The 22,734-nt window shown below is 39.7% G+C and overlaps 1 protein-coding gene across 2 annotated transcripts in view; it reads left to right on the top strand.

Annotated features, from left to right (window-relative positions):
- Positions 1–22,734, top strand: part of lsamp (limbic system associated membrane protein) — a 464,480-nt gene that overhangs the window by 362,983 nt on the left and 78,763 nt on the right. For both annotated transcript variants that reach the window (XM_085245205.1, XM_085245204.1), the window contains one exon: positions 21,880–22,024. In XM_085245205.1, coding sequence (XP_085101331.1) covers positions 21,880–22,024 — 145 coding nt within the window. The remainder of the gene's footprint in view (positions 1–21,879; positions 22,025–22,734) is intronic.

Genomic DNA, 22,734 nt, shown 5'->3' with positions numbered 1-22,734 from the left:
GGCCAGGGTGGATATTTTTGAAAACTTCGTTTTTGCATTTAGGTGTGGACGAGAAAAACGGAGAAAACGCAGAAAACGCAGCATCAAAAGTGTGCGCATTTTTTAACGTCACACTGTGCGCCACGTTATTGTTTCGGTGAAATGAATTTCTACAATACTGTTACTGTTAATTGTACTCTCTGCAGTGTTTAAATGCTTACATATACACACACAGTTACTGTCCCTCCACACATACTACTCGGTTCTGCTTCTATGCCCCAGCTTTGTTTACTTTTTCCCACCGAGGCTTCTAGACTTCTGAATGGCCAAAATTTCGGCACGGTTAGGAATATATCGCCACCTGTTGCTTTGGCATGTTCCTAGCAGCATTTTCCTTCATTTCTGCCTTTACGTGTGGACGGGATTTTTTTTTTTTTTTTAAAACGGAAAATCTCCATTTTCAAAAATACCCGTGTACGTGTGGACGTAGCCATAAAGTCCAGATGCACTGAAACACCAAACGTAATCATGGCTACATGTGTGTGCGCATGAGAGAGCGAACACTAAGCAGTATATAATCATCCCTTAGCAAAACCTGATGAATGTTCCCATGCCTCTGCTGGGTTTTACATGTCACCTAATTAAAGTGGCATAAGTGGTTTGTAGTTATTTAACATTTCATTCATTTGCAGTTGCCATATGTTATAGAGTGATAACTATCAGAAATCCAACAAATAAACCATAAAAAGACAAAAGATATAATTGATACTTCCATAACAGCAGTGGATTAAATGACTAATGTGTAATTTGAATGTAGTCACTTATTGCCACCCACAGAGAATGACCTCATTTACTCTGAAGTTCCGCCCTGCTTTACAAAGCTGTAAAGGAGAGTATTTCTCACTGCTATTTTACAACATTTTCCAAGCAGACAAACACAGTTAGCAAACATAGTGTGGCATCTTCCCCAAAAATGGAAAATTAGAAGTGGCCAGACATGACTCTCATTAGAAGTTCATGTCACAATTTATTTCTTTTCTATTCCCTCTAAGAAAGGAATTATTCCTGATCCAAGCATTACCCGAGAACTATAGAAAAATGATTTTTAAAACAATTTTGAATTCATAATCTTTTAAGTAAGTGCTAAGCATTATGCTGACAACTATGATCATGAAAGGTTTCTTTTTTCGCAGCCACCATAAGCATACTTCATATTATCTTGATGCACTCGATTAGGGCTGGGTATCGTCACTGATTTCTAGAATCGATTCAATTCCGATTCACAAGGTCCCGAATCGATTCGATCCACGATTCGATTTAATTCGATTCGATTCGATTTGAATCTGGGAAATTTTGACAGTCAGAAATATTATAATTCAGATCAGTACATTTAAATATTTTTGTATCTATTAAAAGGAAGCTGACACACGCAAGACTTTATCAAAGGTGTGAGCATCACAGCAGAGGCCTTTGTGTCAAAGTAGCTGAAGATAAAACACAGAAAAACATGAAGGTGATTTTCCTGGCCTGGGATTTTATAAAAATAATCTGCATTACATCAAAAACGAAAGAAAACCATTAATCAACACATGAACATTACCTCTGAAGTTATTAGAGACACGGCTAAGCGTTTTGCATTTTGCTTAATTTTAAAAAGTTTAAATTTGTTCAATATTGAACGGCAGAAATTAGGTTTACTTTTCGGAAGTAAGTAAAAGGGAAAAAAAAACACGTCGGCCGACAGCGCTGTAAACAACGGTAGACTTGTGCGTAACAAGCAAGCGAATAATGCAGAAAAGAGAGAGAGAGAGAGCTGTGCATGAAGTGTCATTTTTATCATGAAAAGTCAGCAAAAGTCAGAGGAAATTCTTGACGATGTTTATGTGAAGCGTAGTTTGGATCTTCTTTTGCTGCTGGTTCGGTCAATATTGTTTGGAGAGAGATAAAACTAACAGCCATATGATCAGCGCAAAAAGGGCGTAAACACACAGCGCGGACCCGTGGATCAGAATCAGCGAGCTGTCGGCTTTCAGCCCCGACCGTCAGCTGAGAAAGGCGACATCTCACTGATTCTGATCCGCGGGTCCGCGCTGTGTGTTTACATCTTTGTGCAGAAGCCGTGTACCTGCTCTCATTTACTGTCTTAGCTGTTTGGTGGTTGTTGAAATTTTGCGATCTTTCACCTGAGATTCTGGCATTTCGGGCAAAATAAATTAATATTAAAAAATCGATTCAGGATTTTAATGAATCGATTTTACGTTATCCAAGCCAGAATCAATTTTAATCGATAAATCGATTATAAAAACCCACCCCTATACTCGATATTACCAGTTATCCTATAGTTCATTGCAAAATTGACTAGGATCATGCCAAGGTTTATGTCTTCTACTGTACAATAAAATGGCTTATGTAATAAAAACCCCTTGTGTTTACACTGGCAATAATTTTGTACGCTAACACAGCATTCATTCAGCAGTAGTGTATAGTAGGGTAAAGATTTCAGATGCAGGCAGAAATTAAGTCAGGTGAACTATAAATTGCTGAGTGTGTGTGTGTGTGTGTGTGTGTGTGTGTGTGTGTGTGTGTGTGTGTGTGTGTGTGTGTGTGTGTGTGAGAGAGAGAGAGAGAGAGAGAGAGAGAGAGAGAAAGTGTCTGTTGTTGTCCCAAATCAAAACAGTGGCTTTATAGAACAGGCTAATTCTGGGTTACAGCTTTCTTAAGAACTTCTGGTCCAAATAACATCAGTGAGTGATTGCTCATGTGTCACAGGAAACCAAAGATACACATATACACGCACACACACAAGAACCCCTCTAGGGTAAACACTGGGGTGTTTCTCAATATTTATTGCAGTTTGGCATCAGTTTCACTTTATATTGTGTGACACATAAGGTGCTTGAACACTGGTGTTTTTGGAGGGGGGGTTTCTTACGGTCTCCAGTGGGTAATTTGGCACATCCAGCTTTGCCCTTATGTCAACAGTGACAGCACTTAAAAGTCAAAGCCTGTATTGATTGCAATGATGATTACGTATTGCTACACCAGATCCTATAAGTGCAGCCTTTATTAGCTTCACCTGCACTAGCTGGAGAATAGCTGGCTTTCAGGGGCATAACACCACTAAGTGCAGGGCAGGAAAGAAAGCACGCACATGTGCTAGGCAAACTGCCAGTCCATTAACTGTGGTTCCCAGCAATGATCTACTAATTGTGATGTGCATTGGATGATGATGGTTGTCAAGTTAAGCAAAGAACACATGGATGGATGGAGAAAAATATTAGCTTGATGTTTCAGGATGAAACCAATGATTGTTAAATTATATATTTTAGTAAGAATAATTATTTAACAATGCATGACAACCATCACACCACTGATGACAGCATGGTAACATTTTCAAAAGTCCACATGAATTGAGTGCCATGTAACTTTAATTACAAAGACTTTACAAAGACTTCACAAAGGTGGAAGTTCTGTTCCCCGAGAGGAAAAAAAAACTTGAAGAATTTCTCTTTCTAAGCCTTCGTGTATTTCTGTAAGAGTGCAGAGAGAAACATAGCAGAAGCCAAAACTGCAACTCCCTTTCAAATACTGACGTGCTTCATGTGGAAAAAAGAAATTCACAAAAAAAAAAGACTAGCCTCATAAAATTCTCTTTGTGGACAGAAGGAGGGCAGCTAACAGCCAGAGGCATTTCCAGATGTAAGCATACAGTCCAGCTGTTTTGAGAGTCTGATACTTTGATGTCTTAGTTGTTCATGTGTTCTGTCTTAGGTGGTCTTTCTTTCTTTTTTAACCCTGATTACTGTAAAAACAAAGGGCGATTTGAAAAGCCATATCAATCATTTAAACTCTGTTCCATAATTGTAATTAGACTTCATTAAAATGCTGAGTGCTATCTGAAGAGAAGGAGGGGGAGTTATATTAGTTATAGATAAGGTGTATTTTATTTAGATGTTTATCAGTGCAGGTGAGTATTGACATATCAGTTCAGAGAATGTGCCCTCGTCTCTGGCCCTGCTCAACTGTTTCCTATGGCGTTGGAGGGATTTCTGACTTGAGTGATCTCATTTGGCCATAACTTTGCTGCCAGCACCAACTGCAGCGAATTCCCTTTGAAATTTTTTTCACATAATCCTTGAGTTTGTCTGCCACTGTGCAAGTGGTTTATTGTGTCTAAATTACAAGTCACACCAGACAGAAAGATTCGTGTTTGACTCACCTTGTATCTTAGATATTGCATCTTTGACCAAAAATACACTCTAACAAGGCAGTTAGGAGAAACATTGTGCTAGCCAGTGTCAAAGCCAGTGTAATAACCTCTAACTTAACACACACAGAGACTGATGAACAGTGCATGCTTTAGTTTTTTATATATTTGTAACAGAGTTCGTTTCCCTCTGTATTTTCTGTGGTTGTTACACAAAATTGGATGGTTGTGAAGTTAGCAGAAATGAAAGAATACATATCAAATCCCTGTCTGTTTGAAAATATAACTGAGAGATCCCCAAATTAATATTACATTAAAGATTGTTACATAGTTGAAATAAAATTAGTAAAAACCATGAAAATCAGATGTTGGTTGCATACTATAAGTGGATTCTATGAGTTTGGGTAAGTTATTTAAGAGCAACATGTTTGCAGCAGGCTTGCTGCAAAAAGAAAATCTCAAGGATATTCTTCAGTGACCAAGTCAGTCTCCTGCCCTTAGCCCAACAGAGCATAGCATCTTTTTCACTTCCTAAAATCATACTGAAAACAGAAGAGCCAGAAACAAGCAGTAACTGAAAATAGTCATAGTAAAAGCCTGGCAGAGCCTCTCACGGCAGAATAGAGAGTGTTTGGTAAAAGCCATAGGTTATAGCCTTCAGGCAGCCATTGACAGCAAAGGATTTCCATCCAAGTATTACTAACAATATATACTTGGACCAATGACTTTTGAGTCTCTGAAAATGGGGTAGTATATGTACTTTAATTGCTAAACAAGTAATGCAGTATTTTTTGAAAGCCCTTGAATTAAAGCGCGAAGTCTGTACTTGAATCCCATTTTGATTGTTTGATTTAAAATCTACTATGTAAACACATAATATTAGAAAAAGAAAAGAAGCAGTCAAACTGTACAAAAGTCAGACCTCAAGCAGGCCCTTGTGGAGCACAGTAGCGTAAAAGAAAATGATCACAAATGTGGGCTCTTGAAGGGATAAACCACAGCTTTTAGCGAGCAAAGCCTATTCATAAATTACAGTGATTCAGTTATATATAGAAAAAAGTAAACAAAGTTTTTGGCCCCAAAGAGTTTTTATCTGACTCTGAAACTTGGCATGAACTGTGCTACTTTTACCTGAAGCAAATTTGGCTGCAGGAAAAAGCTCATAAATCTGTTTCATGAAGTTCTATTCACATCTAAGACAGAGCTACTTCATCACTGAGATTTATTTTATTTTTTGTGAAATAATGCTGCTCCAATGTTTATTCTGTCCAGGCTCCCCTTTCTCCAGAACATTTACAACTACATGTAAATCCATAAACTAACATCTTAGATATTTTTATCTGAATTAAAGCAGAAGCAGGGCAATGTCCAAGTGATTAACGCTCACTCTTTATCAGATACATCAGACGTTTCCCTTTACATGGCCGTGTCCCTGACTGTTGGGCAGATTATCATTGAATACTCTAATGATATCAAAGCTTGTACAGATACATGTTAATGAACACAGATACATTAATAAACGCGTACATACAAACCTATAAAATGCTTGCCAACAACCTTTTTTAAGCAAATAAGCCAAATAAACATCATTTCCTGTGTTATGATTCCAGTAAATTCAGTAACTGTTTTGTCCTTTTCTTTTGCTTTTTAAGTAATGGCAATCAGTGATAATAGAAAACAACTGATTTAAGTGTTTTGGAGTGTTTGGTTTCAGGGAGCCACTATCTATAATGAAATAATCGTGGTTATAAAAATGTCTTCACAGATCACAGTATGAATTCCACTTCTCAGCGGTTACATTTCAGGCTCCATTTGCTGTTAGATTGTCTATGACAAGCTAAGAATCCAAGAAATCACCTGGCTGGTATTTGGTCGTGCATGAATCTTGTTGCACTGCTTATACTTGAAAAGACTTCCTTGTCTCACTTCTCTGAATCAGAGGATAGCCTGTGAATGACTGTGTAGCCATAGAAGCGTCCATAAAGGCTTATTAGGTTGAGTAAACAGCGATCAAAATAGCAAAGACCTCTCTGTGTCCTCAGAGTTTAGCTTGTTAAATCCAACTCTCTGTGTAGGTAGTTTATGATCATTGTACGTGCATTAGTGTGTCTTTCAGTCTGAATCTACCTACTGAAAGCAGTTTTTTTGTTTGCTTGTTTTATAAGCGTTTGAATGTCTCAGTTTATGTCCTGTGTGTGTTTGTCAGTTACGCGTATACGATTGGGAAAAGCTAGTTCGTTCTTTCTCTGTGGGTCCTTAGTGGGTGCAAGGAGACTGAACTGATTCGCTACCTTTCCCCAGCAAACCGTTTAGCCCTAAGGACTTTTTTTTTCCTCTGACTGAACAAAGTTCTTATGGAAGGCGACAAGAGCATGTGGCTGGCACAAAGTGATTTCCCATTTTACTGTCACTTTAAAGTGATATGCTACATGTCGCACAGTCAATTCCCCACTACCTGTGACAGATAGAAATTGGCCGGGCTGAGGCCCCGCAAAATGGGTTTTTCAGCTGTTGTGAGCGAGAGCACCAAAGCAAACGTTGGAGGGGAATCAAAATCAGCAGGAGTTAGGATTGCTTCGAGTTGCAATGGCGGCCAAGTGGCTTGCTGGTTACCTTCGCTTATATTGCGGCAACACTACCAACGGATCCATTCAATGTTATAGGCTGTTGAAAGTTTGGTTCATTATCTACTTCCCTCTCTCCATGAGTACCTTTTAACAGACCGATGCTGAGACCTGATGAAGGATGGAGTTTATTTTTCAAAAATGTACCGCCCTAAAACAGAACACATGAAGGTGCCTATTTAACCTTGTTTACAGGTTTAGTAAACCATGCCTTTGGCAAAAAGTGTGGATCTGAAGTATTCATTGTGCTTATTGGTGACTTCTACATGCTGTTCTGTTGCATTAAGCAGTACTATGTGAAAAAGCAAACAGTGTGTAGCATTTCGTTTTAATGTTCAAAAAACCCTCCTAATCCTTGTTTGTGCCAGAGGCTAATTTCCCCCTGCACAGAGTTGGCGTTTTACGGCAGGGCCATAGTCTCTTTTGTTATTAAACCACCACTGTGATGAAATTACATTCTTCTGCTTGTTTATTGTCTAGAGTCTATTGAGTATTTTAGCATGATTATTAGCTTCAAGCCTTTACTCTCTTTCTCTGAGATACAAGCAGAAGGAGGCAAAAAAGAAGGGATGATTTCAAGCTCAGAAAAACACATTCTTCTTCCTGCTCCCTCTCATCCCTTTCCCTGTCAGGGCTACTTGGCATTATCTGCTGGAACAGTGTGCTCTGAGGAAGAAAGAAAGTCTCCTCCCGCCCTCCGTCCTCCTCCCCCCTTCTTTCTCCTCGCCCTGCACAGAAGAGAAAGCAATTAAAAGGGAATCTTGTGATTGTCTGTGTTTATGGTATTGCAGAGAAGGTTCCTGGACTGCTCTGATAATGCGTTGCGGGATCATTACCCAGAATCTTCGTTCTACTTGAGCTTCTTTTGCTCTGCAGATGAGGCTTTTAGAGTTGTCACACACACCGCTACAGATGACAGGGGTTGAGAACACAAGTCCTTATATTCTCAGCCAAAGTTCTACGTGTTAGAATTGATAGATATAAAACTGATAGATATAAATAAATAGATCTAGATACATCTTTGCTGCCTTTTGTGTCTGTCATTTCCTAATTTTCTCTCGCTTGCTCTCTCCTGTAACCTTTTGTAAGTTTCTTAGAAGCAGGTACTCGGATGAATGCAATTAGCAATAATGAAATTATTATTATATTTTTTCACCCATTTTATTATTTGCTACATGTTTTGACAGCTTTATTTACTCCACAAATCAATCCCGCTCTTCATAAGTGACAATGTGCTCATTTTTATATACCAGTAGATGATAAAGAAAAAATAAAGCTTGACCATTTCAGCAGTAATAAAACAAACCTAGTGGTTTTCTTATGTTGTGAGGGGTGGCCGTCCCTCCCCAAGCCTGGTTCTCCCAGTTTTCTCCTCTTCCTGCTAAAAGGCTGTTTTTTTCTTCCCACTGTAGCCAAGTGCTTGTTCATAGGGGGTCATTGTTGGGGTTTTTGGGGTTCTATATTACTCCAGGGTCTTTGCCTTACAATAAAAAAAAAGTGCTCGAGTACTTCATACCAAACAAGGTGTCAAATATTCTCGTTGACAAAGCTGTCTGTGATAACGATAAATCACAGTGTGCTAAGAAGACAAGCCTCTCATCATTTTTTAAACTGTGCTATCTAATTAAACAGCAATTTAGCTCCATGATAAGATAATAATTTCTTTCCATTCATTTATAACCCCCCATCGTGTCTCCATTATGGTCTTAAAGTATCATTATTTTGTGGCAATGAGCTTTAAAATATGATCTAATAGCACTTCAGGGGCCATGTGTTGCCACATGAATAACCAAATCAATAATTGCATAGATGTACACGTCATAATCATCACCCTTTGAGATTCGGAAGACATCGCAGTGGTAAAGCCTACCTAATATAAAGGCCTGTGTTAGAGCACTATAGATACCAAGGTCAGTGTGGGCACATCAGACTGTATTAGGCTCATGGTTTCCTTGTTCTTTGATTTTTAAGACCGATGACAACTCAGCATATAGTGAGTAATTAAAGATCATTTTAAGAAATCAGCCTTGTACTGAGTCAAAGCCTTTTACATGTGAGCCTTTTGTGGCTTGCAGAGGTTGTTAACATTAGTTAGCCTTGCACAGACTCAGGAGACCACTTGAACTGAGGAGCTATCCTTGGCGATAACTGCTGTGAAAACCCTTTGTGAAAACAGTGAGATTCATGCTGAGCGCATGTAGCACAGTCTGAAATGGCCCTGCTAAAAACGTATCATTAGACGGCATGAAAAACACTAAACATTATAGCTGTTGCAACACATGTTGTGAGTGTATTCTATTGTTGCCATGGCTACATCAGTTGATGCTATAATTAAACAGCAGGAGCTGGTGGTCCTCTCTTGTTCCACGCAAACAAATTTTGTGTGACAGATGCAGATTATAAGCAGCACAGATTTTACAGTGAGTCTTTAGGGTCTATGTTTACTAGTGAATCCCTCTTCAAAATGTGACAAGTGCACATACAGCCCCAGAACTGCTCCAAGGCTTAGCTAGCATCCACGCTACTTATGAAGGCATCAAATGAATTTAGGTGTTCAGAGATGTGTTGACATCTTGATATTTTAGGATGCGTGCATCCACTAAGCCAATAACAGTGACATACTTCAACTGTTAGTGCAGTTACAGTTGTCACTGTCTTGACATTACAGCTCTTGAGATTTGCCATCGTTCAACTGCCAGTCAAATGTGACCAAATCGTAACCCCCATAATGCGGATAAAGGAGACTGGATTTAGGGCCGGTTTTACTAAGCGGCACAAATTACTGGGTCAAAATCAGCAGCTGTGATAAGGGAGAGAGCAATGTACTACCCAGAATTATACGGTGTAGGTGCAAGTATTGCATGTGTTTTCCATATCAATGAGAGGCAGCTGAAGGAGAATCAATATGTTTTTGATGAACAATATGCCTGGGACCATGTGTGGTGCTGTAGGTTTGGACAGCAGTCATATGGAGCCCAGGAGGGCTGCATTGTTACATTCACATTATTCAGTTTAATTCAGTTCAGTTTTATTTATAAAGTAGCAAACCACAACAACACTCACCTCAAGGGGCTTTATATTGTAAGGTAAAGATTCGACAATAATAGAGCAAAAAACCCAACAACTCGACTACCCCCTTTGATTGTGCAATAGAATCATAGCACCACTATGTGGTTGTTACAGAGCCAAAAAGCAGGCTTTGGGTGTTTATTAAAGTCAACATTACATGTTGTAAGACTCAGCCATTCATATAGCTCACTTTAGAGTCCCTTTATTACCTGCATTTTGATACACATTTCATTAGAGCATGTAGTGAGTACTAGTAGACAGGTATATAGGGAGGTAAAGAAAATAAAAACTGTACAAAAGAACCCTGTGCACACAGGTGTCTCCACTGTGGACTGACAAAAAAGTCGCAAAAAACAGGAACCCTCCAAAGGCATCGTTCAGTCTAAAAAGTAACTTGAGACCCTGTCAAACAAGACACATGCTGTATTTTTGTGTCAAAACAAGATTTCGTGCTGGTGCAGACTGCTTAAAAATCTGGCTCTATCCTTAGCACCAAGGATAGTTCTTGAGTTCAGTTGTTGCCCTGAACATGTAATGGACTCACTCATGTTAAGAACCACGGTGAATCACACAAGACTCACATGTAAAAGGTTTCAACAGCTGTTTTACTTTGAATGACTTATGCTCCTGTTGTTCGAGAGTGGATATGCTTTATCAACCCATCTCTGGCACACAATCTGAAGAAAAAAAAAACACCTGACGTTAGGATCTTTTATTAAACAGGGCAATCAATCAGAAGGAAGTTGACTTAAAGTGGGAATGGAACGCAGACAACACCAATTCTCAGTATAAAAGAAATTAGGATTATTATAAGTAGCCATAAATAAAAATTAAAAGTAGAAATAAGAGTTGAGATCTGAAGCCAATGTTATAAGGTATTTATAGTAAAAAATACAATTTAAAAAATAACCTTAAAGTAAGCCGCTTATGGCCTAAGGCAAGTCATCACAATCAAAGTAAAAAATAATTTGAGCCGTGTAAAAAACAAATAGAGTAATTGCTTTTTTCAAGCCTGCTGTATTGATTGACTGCAGTACATCACTCAGACTAACCTTTTATATATTTTAAGGAAATGTGTAGCTTCCCCATTAGCTGATGCATAGGCAGGTGTCAACATGTCATGCTCCTCCCCAAACACTGGCATGTGAATAAGCTCTTTTATTCCTAGCAGCAAATCACAGAGCTTTTTGACCTTCTCGCTTGACATGGCACCCGTCAGTCAGTCATTTGACATTCCGAATCCCGCTGGCTAACCTTTAAAGCCGACCCGCAAACGCTGAACATCGTAGATGCGGTGTCAACTCAGCGTCCCCCACAAGCTGCTTAATCAGGCTGTGCTTTTGAAAATGAGCCCACAAGGGAGAACCGCTGATTAGTGTGGCAACAGTGTATCTCACATAGGAAATGATGATGAAACGACCTGCACCCCAAGCTCTGATTCATACGTAATTATTGAAAGCACATCTTGTGTTACCTTTGAGATAAAACAGACTCTGAGTAAGAAGAGGTAGCAAAGCTCTTGGCTTATGTTTGTATGATTTTCCGAGCTTTGCTAAAGCTCTCCAAGATGTGTGCGGAATCTCGTTGATGTAGTGCGGGGTCCTGGTAGTCGTACTTCGTACACTATCAGAAGCTCTCCCAAGAAACACACATAGCATGCCGGGCCAACAAATTCAAATAAGCCTATTTCATTTCAGACAGAATTTATGATGCCGCATTTCATTTCGCAGCCTAAATAGAGGCAGCCAGGTCTGGAGTATTTTACCTCTTACAAGAGCATTTCGTTTTTTTCCCTCTGTTGCCTCTGCTCTCATTCAGTGCTGCTGCATCATCAACCGATTCACCTCTTTGTGCCAGTACTCCACCAAAGCAGAACATAGTGATGGATCGCATAAGAGGTAAATGTGGAGAGCAGAGAAATGAGGTAATAGTTCCACAGTGTCACACTTTGAGACAAGGCCTTATGTGACATCCCGTAGCAATCAGAGCGAGTTGTGAGTCGAAATGAAAAAGCGGCCTAAAGAACGCAAAAGGTGGGCAAAAGCCAGCCCTCTGCCGCCAGCACATGCAGAGTCATGAGCATCATTTGCAGCTGTGAGAGGCAAGTGGATTACATTAGGAACAATGTCTTTCTTCCCTATGCTCGTGAACTCTCATCAGCACAAAACAGCAAAAACAGAGGCATGAGGGCAGATAGAAAATTTTGATGCAACGCGCTGCAAGGTGTTGCGTGCGGAGCAAACATATGGTAACTTTTATTTGTGTCAAAATTTAAGACCGTTTAATTACCACTATGCAGCTGCAGGCAGTATGACGAAATTACAGGTTGCTGTTACTTTGCTCATCTCTTACTTACGCTGACTGCTGTACAGGCAGGCCAGCTGCTTAGGGGAGTAATAAGTGGGTAAAGAAAAAGAAGAATGAGAAATGGGAAAGAAAGGGGGTAAGGGCTAAAATGGGGAGCAGTAAAGCAGAAATTATGAGGCAAGCATAAATATGGAGAACAGAAGGGGAGAAGCAAAAACAAACAGAGATGGTACAAAACTGCATAAAGATAAGAAAGCAGAATGAGAGTGACACGAGGGTAAGGAAGATGTGCCCGAGGAAGGAAGCACAGTACATCTCCTGAGATTTAATAGCAGCATCCTGCCCTCACCATAGATCCTACTGCCTACATCTCAGTAAGGCACCATCTGTCACAGGCTCGTTACATCCAGTCACTTCTCCCTCACACTCCAACCCTACTAAAAAGCACAACACAGACACAGATTGGGGTTGTGCTCACTTTAAAATGAGAAGGAATAGGTCCACTGGCAGGAGAGGTGTCAGAGGCTTCTGCACCGCTGACGTACAGTATGGAGTGAGAACATTGATCAGATCAGCTTTTTTGCTGGCCGATAATGTTGCTCGAGAGACTTCCGATCTTGCACAGCAAACCCGAGCACAACATCCATTTGGATTAGCTTCAGAAACTTTGAGAAACAGAGCGCGCACGCTGGAATTAAACTGCTCTGGCGCTTGCAAAGCCTTCGAGGTGAAATCACACCTGCACCAAGCAAATCTGAATCAAGCAGACCTGCACATTCCTGACTTGTTTATAACCGTTTTTGATTAATATTTCCCCCCGCCCCGCTAGCTTGGCAGGCCAAGTCTCAAAACAATCATTTCTTGACCTGATTAATGGCTTGCTCTAAGCAGTGATACATGCCATCCAAAGATGCAACAGATATTAAGTCTATTCCCATGCATTTAGATCACTACGGGTTCCCTACAAACTGGCTCTGTGGTATCAAGAAGTTAAAAGGTGAAACATTTGCTAATTGTAGGCACAGGTAGACAGCAACAGGCGTGGTGTGGCCTCATCAACAGATAGATGAACTTTTGCAATCCTGGGCCTCTTACAGGGGAGGAAGTCAAGGGAGGGCTACTTCCTGTTGACTGCAGCTTTGTTTGAAATCACTATTAATAAAAGCAGGCAGTTTATTACCCTCAGCACATCACCTTCATCATTCCTTGCTTTAAATGCCTTTTTAAACCTCCAAAGAATATTTTGCAAACGAGCTTCAGACACTTTTCTAATTACAACAATTAACGTGACCTGTTTGCAGGTGATGTCGACACCAGTTTACAAAGGCTTGGAGAAAATCTGACCTGTCAGTTGTCAATTAGCACGTAACAAACATGAGCACATGTAGCTGCACAAGTAGAATACACTCTGCAGTTCTATCATTTAACACCTATTATTAATTATTTCTTGGTTTCTCTGTAAAGTGTTAATTGTGTTCTTCAATGATAGTTTCTTCGTACCAATCAAATGGAGAGGATCGTAGTGGAAGGTGAACTCTGCAGCAGAACGGGGTTGTAGCAGGCGCTTCAGCGAGTGCTTTGTTCTGCTTAAGCCTCGTCCTAGGGGAAAAACTTAGACCTTACCTGAAATACTTTCAACCTGCTACTCAGAAAATATGTGGGGCAAGAAAGTGCTTTGAGGGCTATAAAGGAGGCCCTGGTTTGATTTGATATCCGGCTTTAGCTGTGCTCTCACCTCGCACCTTTTTATTTTTGAGTACTTTTATTCTCTGGTGCATCTTTTCTATTTCTACCATCTGGTCTCTTGCCTGACTGGATATCTATTTTGTTTTTGTCCCTGTGCCTGCCTCCTGACACCTGTATGAAGTTAGAAGCACCTCTTGCCCTTCAGGCTAGAGTTAGGCAGATCAGGTCTAAATAGCTAGTGCACCACTCTTACTTTTTACTGATTGCTGAAGCAAAGGGTTTGGCCATTTTTGAGAAAATAATTGAGATTCTTCATAAGTGGCAGGTATACTATTAGTTGCAACTTAGTCACAAAGACGTGCATGCACATTAACATGTCTTTGTGAAACAGCCTGTCCAGTCGAGGATGAAAGGGTTGGAAAAGTGAGAGGAAGAGAATGAGTAGGAGGCAGAAGGTTGAAAAGGGTGGAGGGCAGAACATGACAGAAGCACTACAATGAGGAAGTGGGGAAAAAAGACGGTTTGGAAAGAGGTGAGAAGTGTCAAAGGCGGAAAAAATGGAAAGAAAAGATGAGGTGAGATAAGGAGAACTGGGTATTGATGGAGATAGCGGGTGGTGTGACTGTTCTGTCAATCTTGGCACATCGTTCCTCTCATTACAGTTTCACTCCCTGGCTCTGTCCTGCTCTTTGGTCCTCCCCCACGGCTAGCCCTGGAGCAGGGATCCATCCAGCCCAGCCCTCCTGTCAACACAAACGCAGCTCAGGCCCAGGCATCTGTCAGCCCACACAGTCCACCTTCAGCCATAGTCTATTGGCCAGTCCATATTGGCACAGCACAGCAGGGCAGAAAAGGAATGTAATATAGCACAGCAGAGCATCCATCAACAAACCTCGGGGTAAAACAGCACAGGACAGCAGCTTAGGCATCCATCACATGCAGACCCTGGATAGGCCAAACCGAGTCTCTGGAGGGACTGGTAAACAACTATTGTACTCTGCAATAAGATAGTTAATAAGATAGATTTTCATTACAAATCGTTAAAAAGCACCTAGTTTTTCCAATTAAATCAAGTTTCCTGTAAGCGTCTTGTTGAACGAGTCCGAGCAGACCGACCAAAGACAGCTGTGATCTTCTATTCTGGTCCAATGAAGTCGAGACAAACCTGACCCTGCAAAGACATACCTTGAGAGTTTCTCTGCCAGAAAGAGGCGAGAGCTACAGGCAGACAACCGCACTGACAAGTAATAGGAAGTCCTCCAGTTTCTCACTCATTAGTGAGAACAGAAAATAGGTATTACTGATCATGCACCAGAACCACACTCTGAAGGTGTGAGCAGTTCTAAAGAACGGCAAAAAGCAGGATGTGGCACAAAATCCCAATATGTATGCAAGTCAATGCATTTTTTTTATTATTATTATTTTCTGTTGCAATCTGTTCAAGATGAGAATGCTTGAATTAGCAGAATATGGCCCTAGTTAAAGTCTGACTGTTGTGATACTTACTCCATCAAGTGTAATGGATTTAGTTTTCTGCTCTGTTTCCTTGACCCATATCGAACAGCATATAGTGGGCGCTAACATAAACGAGGTATTACAGATTTGGGTGTTTAATAGTCACCTATAGTAACCCAAGAGCTCAATTTAGAGGAAGCGCACTAACAGTATGAACCTTATTAATTAAAGCAGAAATGTAAAACTTGCTTTGCTAACTGAAACAGAGGGCGTAGTTAAGTTGTTGATTAGCTAACTCGATAGCTTCACATGCAGGCTTTTTTTGTGCAGGTAAGATTTCTTCCTCAATGCTGACTTATTACTGTAGTTGTACCAAAATTATGATACTTTTTAATAAATTCTTTAAATAAGGAAATACAAGGCAGTTTAGTTTAAATAGGTATGCATTTCTAAAGCACTGAAAGATTAAATCACCGCTAACGCATACATCATGCTAGAGAGCCAGTTAATGTAAGTATTGGCAATAGCTGCTGGTTTTATTTAAGCACCACAGTGAGTTCTTGTTTTTCTCTAGAATCCTTAAGTGAACGAGTAAAGATTACAATTGTGGCAAAATGGCTCCAGGTGCATGCACATCCCACACTAGTTAACAAGCTGGCATGTAAGCTAAAACTGGTATTGCTGTTGCAATACTAGTTTTACTTCATTCATTCATGAAAATGCTGTACTGTCTAAAATAGTAACAAGATGACTGATGTTGTTTACTTTACCTGTCAGTGGCTGATCGGTGCACAGAGTACTTGAATACCCACGTTTTGTCTTGTTTAAAATTAGAGCTAAGCAAAAATCAATAAGATGGCTATAACTAGACAGTAAAGGAGGAATTCATCGTCTGTGATGACCTGGGAATACCTCCTTAGAAAACCCAGAGCTAAACAAAACAAATGTTAAGAAGCTTCAGCCAGAGGCAAGCCTTCTCACAGAAATTAAAGCACCTGACTCTGAGCCTAGCTGAGAACTTGACGTTGAAAGCTAATTTGTAATAGGTCTCAGATGTTCCAAACTTCTGCTCTACAACCTGATAACATAAAGAGAATTCCGTTATGTTAATAACATAACATAAAGTCTCATTGCCCTCATAAGACATGTAGTAGCTACTGGATATGTTCTGGATGACTGGGGGGAAACTGGAGACCTGTTTTGAATGGCTGAAGCGTCCAGTCCAACCAGTGCCACTACTCTGTGTCTAGGTGAATGCTGATGACACAGCGCTCAGGTTGATGGCAAGAGTAATCATAAAATAAGTGAATATATAACTCTGTGTTGAATGTCTCTCTAAAAGCCTTTTTCAAAAGATTTCAGCATTAATAAATGAATATGTATGCAGGAAAGCAGCAGAAGTAAAGCAGGGTGATAAGCATGTATCAGGATCTCAGGTAAAGTTCTAAGTATGAATTATAAAGAGCCATCGGGTATTAAAGTCAGTCTTTGGATCGTCAGCACATACAACATTTTAAAGGTCACTGTAAGAAATCTTGAGTTTATTGTGGGGAAAAAGCATTTTTCTCATATTCGTATTTTTAGTACATGACATTTTTGCATGGATCATACCAATACATCACTTTATTAATCACAGGAAACCCAGACATCAAGTAACAGTGGGGAAGGCTGAGGAGGTAGAAACTCATTTAATGTCTTCAATGCATTCTGCAATTGATCATCTGCTGTTATGTAAATTATCCCATTTAGCATGTGTGTATGCAAAGACTATATAAACATCAATTATCTATCTATTTTGATGTAATTTAATAACACAGCGTGCAATTGTAGGGGGTTGAACTCATTTTGTAAGACCTGAAACCAAATTTTTTAACTAATTAATTAATAAAGTAATTTAATGCTGTGTGGGGAAGGGTGAATTTTTAATTTTTTTAAGAGAAGTAATAAACTTTTTCGATTTAAAATTTAATAATGCACAAAAAACTTCATGCACAGTGTTGTGTAATACTGCCTCTGTGTGCACAATTTTACATTGAATATTTCAGTAACAGTGGTTATACAATTGGATAATGCACAGGGGAGAGAGTCTATTAAATTAAAGTATGCGCACTCAGTTATCAGCACTGTTACATGTGCTTGCATGTGTTTATATAATCTGCAAAGCTGTTTCTATCAACTTCACTGCTGTGGTTTTTTTTAGAAAGTTCCATTTCTTTTTTATGATGCTAATTTCTGTTAAAATAGCTGCCCTAACCCACACTGTGAATTTTTAATCATATGTCAAAACCACCAATTATCTAACATTTACATAATAATTATATTATGAGTACCAATTTGGCAGTCTGAGAACTGAGTTTTTATCAGTCACATGGCATCAGTCAGGATGGTTTTCCTCTCAACAGGAAAACACAAAATGTGGATTTGTCAGCGCTACAGCAAAAAGTAGATTTTAATATATGTTGATGTTAACAACTGCATTCAGTAAAAAAGTTCGGGTTCAGTAACAGGCTGCGCTTTAATGTGATCGAGAAAACGACATTAAAGCGTAACTCTAAACGAGCATCATGTCCATTCGTGTGGTTGTCTTTTTCATCTCGTTTTCTTTTCCCACCTCCTCGTGGTTACTTCACAGTAGGCGACAAGCAGTAATGAGGAAGGAGAGGAAACAAGTGCAGTACAAGGAAACAAGATGCAAGCATTCAGTCAGCCAGGGCAGTTTATTGCTTCACTGCAAGCAATTTGTCTGTGTGTCCATAGCTTGCACTAATGTGGAGGAGCTGTAGATGATTAACGTCTAGAGCAGCAGATTGTGTGGTTCAAAAACAGCACCAGAAGGTTTTGATTATTAGCGTTGAGGAATAGTAAACTACACAGGATTAAACTAGTACTTTACTACCTGTTTGATTGAATACCCGCCCCACCTGGACTAGTTCCTGGATGTAACCAATAGGACATCATCTGCAGGGTCTAGGACTGTGGTCAGTACTTTGTTAGGGTGATGTTGAAATGTGTGTGACCATGTTTGAACAGGAGACTGGCATTATAAGTTCAGGTTGTAGAGTGTATGTTAATTAGTGTTGAGCAGAGATGGGCAGTAACGCGTTATTTGTAACGCGTTACTGTAATCCGATTACTTTTTTCAAGTAACGAGTAAAGTAAGGGATTACTATTGCAAAAACGGTAATTAGATTACCTTTACTTTCCCGTAGGAACGCTGCGTTACTGCGTTACTAAAACCGTGATTTTTTTGCGAGAATGTCTCACGACAGTGACGTAAGCAAGTGCGCCGTTGGTGACAACAGCTGTGTGCAGATCAACAATGGATCACATATCAATTGTGGGAGAGAGTATGAGCGTGCAGCGTTTAAAGCGTGGAAGTACTGACCTTACTTTGAGTTTGATTCCATAAAAGGGACAAAAACATTAGTGTCCGCTGTGCGTGGGAAGAAAACTTCTTTTTACAGCGAAACAAACCCCTAAACTTCCAAGCAAGCACCGAGTAGCTACGACGTAATGGGAAACTCACAGAACTGCCATATCCTTCCACTGACCGCAGCACACCTGCACCAGGGTAAACCTCCGCCTACCCAACTCCTGCTTTACAGGTGAAAATAGAGCAACAGGACCGCTGAGTCTTTGACTTTATTTATTTTCTGCTGTGTTTTACTTGCATCTATTTGAAAGACTGAGTGTAAACACACAAAATATTTTATTTTATGTGCTGGAATGTGCAGAAAATAGGTTTAAATGTTAAACTAATTTCTTCCAGTCAGAGAATGTTGCATATAATTAAATTTTTGCTTGATGCATAAAGTTAAAAGATTAAAACTAATAAAACAAGTTAAAAAGAGACTTTTCCATTTGATTACATTTTGTATGATGGATTATGCAGAAAAAGTAGAATTGGGCTGAAAGATCTATCGCTTTATCACCTATTCAGGTTGTAAATCGTGTTTTTAAAAAGTAACTAAGTAACTAAGTAATTAATTACTTTTGAAAATAAGTAATCAGTAAAGTAACGGGATTACTTTTTGGGGGAGGTAATCAGTAATTAGTTACTGATTACTTTTTTCAAGTAACTTGACCAACACTGGTGTTGAGTAACAAATCAAGTAAAATATTAGAGTTTCCCTCAACAAAACTGGAGCACAGAGTTCATGGATTTTAGTATAATTAACCACACTGAAAGTCAGGTTTATTTGTCAGATAACTGCATAAAAAATGCATCCAAAGCAACCAACACCAGAGACATGAAACAGAGATCCAGTGTAGTAGCTGAAAACCAAGCCAAGTGTTGCCCAGCAGACAGCTAGAGGCTACAGCTGCAGCGTCTATATTCTCCTGTCATTGGACATGACCACACCCTTTTCTCCCTACTATAATTAGAAGGTTAAAAGAAAAACATCACAGTCTCTACAATCACTATAAAGGAGAAAAATGGCAGCAGAGACCAAAGGGTTTTTTGTTGTGGGTAACAAGCATGTTTATTTCTGCTGTAATTTTTTTTGGCATATTAATGTGGGAGCCTATGAATGCAGATTCACTTTTCAAGCCAGCGTCAAGTGGACAGCTTTTGGCAGGTGTGCAGCTTCAGTTTTGTGCACCCAAGAGTTGCCAGTTGGTGAATGGTAGTTTACAAAGCTTTCAAAACAGTTTCATCAATACTAATGTGATTGTGGTCAGAAAGAAATGGTACTTTCATGGGAAATTGATTAGCGAGTGAACTATAGGTCTTTTATTTAACTGCATGAAAGCACTTTGAGGAGCAGGCACAGACATGTCATATGCTCTCAAAAGGATCAGTTCTTTTGGGTGTCACACGTGAACAACGATGTTGCACTGTCACGACACACTTGCATGCACACGTACAGAGAACGGCCATTTATTAGGTACACCTTTTGAACTGCTTTTTAACCCAAATGCATTGAGTTGCCACTGATTGGTTGATTAATCTCGATTTCTGTTGCAACATTCAGATGGCAGAGTCAGCATTTAATCCAAACAATGTGAAAGAATGGATCCACCCTGCCTTGTATCAACACCTCAGGCTGGTAGTGGTGGTGTCATGGTGCAGTTGATATTTCCTTGGCACATTTTGGGGCCTTGGTACCAACTGATCATTGCTACCTCAGTACCTTTACTGAGTGTGTCCCTCCCTTTATGGCAGTGTAACCATCATGTGATTGCTACTTCCAGGACATATAGAACCACAAAGATCAAAACTTATACAGTATATAAGCTTATGATGGTGTTAACATATAAGCTGCATGCACACAGCTCCACACTGTCACATCCTTCATGGTTTGTTTTGAGAGGCTAATGGACTGAAACGATTTATATTTTATGCATTTGAATATGACTCTGTCTGTTCTGTACCCCTTGTTCCCTCTGGCTTCTAGCTAGCTTTGGAAAGGGGCAGTTCATAGAACTTTCTTTGATTACAGAAAAATGTATCTGAATGAGCATAGCGAGCTTTTGAATTGCTTCTTTTAATTAGAACACTGAAAACTCTTGAAACAAAACTGGAGGAACACTTTAGAGTGACGCAATAGGAAGATAGCTGTCAAAGCGAGTCAGTAAACACAGTGAGTTATCTTGGTTCCACACAAAGGGAAGGAACATCAGTAGGGATTAAAGCTGCGTGTACAAACCTTCAACAAATCTGACATCCAGCTCCCGCTGTGAAGCAGACTAGGGTGACTGCACCAACACTTTTGTGCTTCACCTGCCAAAGACAGCCTCACTCCACTGCTTCACTAAGCTACTCTCTTGTAGCTCAACACAATCCAAAGTGGTGTGCGCAGCCAAGGCTCGGCGAGTTGCCGGAATTTGCATGTGAGGCGCATTCACTGTCGGCTTGCATTACAGCTGATATCCATTCTCATTGATTCCGACTTCTTCTCACATTTACATTTATTCATTAGGAAGACGCTCGGCTCCCTTCGCTCCCGTGCAAGATGTCTTAGCTTGAGCTTACTTGGTGTAATGCGCTGACAGCATGCAACAAGAAGTAAACAAGAGGATACCGGTGTCCCTTCTTATCCACAGGAATAACATACTGTTAAAGGAGATGTATTCATCAGAGAAAAAGGGTGGTAAAGAAAGTGAAGGGTTCAGGAGGCTGTACAAGGGGGTGTGTGGGAGGAGAAGAGAAAAAATGGTCGTTCACTTTGGTTTTTACTCCAAGACATTGGAATTAGTAGAGGCCTTAGGTGTCTGCTTAACTTAACAGTCTTTGTTAGTCAGTGGTATCAAACATAGCAGTGCTGAACTATATTAAAACATAACCAGCTTGGCTTATTATTTCAGCACAACTGTTTGTGTAAACCTTACTCAAACCACCTTTGACTTCCATACACCCCCGCCTACTCACTGGATTGCATAATTGCTGTGATTTGTTTGCTTTCCCTATCTACAAAACTCCACACTTCATTTTGCCTAATAGGATTACATATCATGAAATGGAAAAAAGTTGCATCCATTTGTTTCCCCTCGTAATGAAGAACCGGGTCTTGCTATTTCTCACCTAACCTGTTTTTGTTCTCGCTGCAGGTGTTATGTTGATGACAAAGTCTCCAAGGTGGCTTGGCTCAATAGATCCAACATCATCTTTGCCGGCCAGGACAAGTGGTCCCTGGACCCCAGAGTAGATCTGGTCACTAAAGGACAGCTGGAGTACAGTCTGCGCATACAAAAGGTAATGTTGACAATAGAGATTTAAAAGCTGAACTGAATTATTGTGCAAAACTGATTCAACCAGAGCTGAGTTGGGTTGTCATTTGCATTTAGATGTGGAAGAGAATTTCTTTTTTTTTAGTTTCAGGGATGTTATTCAACAAGTCATGAAACACAACCTTATTACACACACACTTTGACTTAAATTTATTCTTTTTTTAGCAGCAGATGTTGTTAAATATTAATCTATTCATTTATTCATTTATTTATGCAGCAGGTTCAGTCAGAGGGACTTTTTTTAAACTACATTCTTAATTTTTGATTTTTCACTGTCTGCATGCTTTTACAAGTATAAACATAAGCAGTGACGGGATGGGAAGACAGGAGTGTTTTCACATCCCCTTCAAAAAAAATCTTTCCTAGCATAAATTAGCGCTGAAGAAGTAGTTTGACATATCGGGAAACTTGGTTGCCAGCTAAATATGAAACTGGAGCCGGAATTCATTTTATTTTAGCATAAAACAAAGACAGAGTAAAGGGGCTAAGCATTAAAAATCTACTTATTCCATCAACTTATTCATCTCTATATTGGAGATACTTTCAAATAGAAATATTTATTTTAAACTTACCTTATTACTGTCAGCATGACAGAAGGGCAGAACATAACATGTAGTGTATATAGTCTCAAATGTAAAATTTGGAAAGGCTATAGAGAGCAAGCAAAGCAAAGCT

Source organism: Mchenga conophoros, linkage group LG14 (genome assembly GCF_057382185.1).
Source record: "Mchenga conophoros isolate Kocher_MC1m ecotype Shallow Benthic linkage group LG14, M_conophoros_male_GT1.1, whole genome shotgun sequence".
NCBI lineage: Eukaryota > Metazoa > Chordata > Actinopteri > Cichliformes > Cichlidae > Mchenga > Mchenga conophoros.
This window is presented reverse-complemented; position numbering and strand designations above follow the sequence as displayed.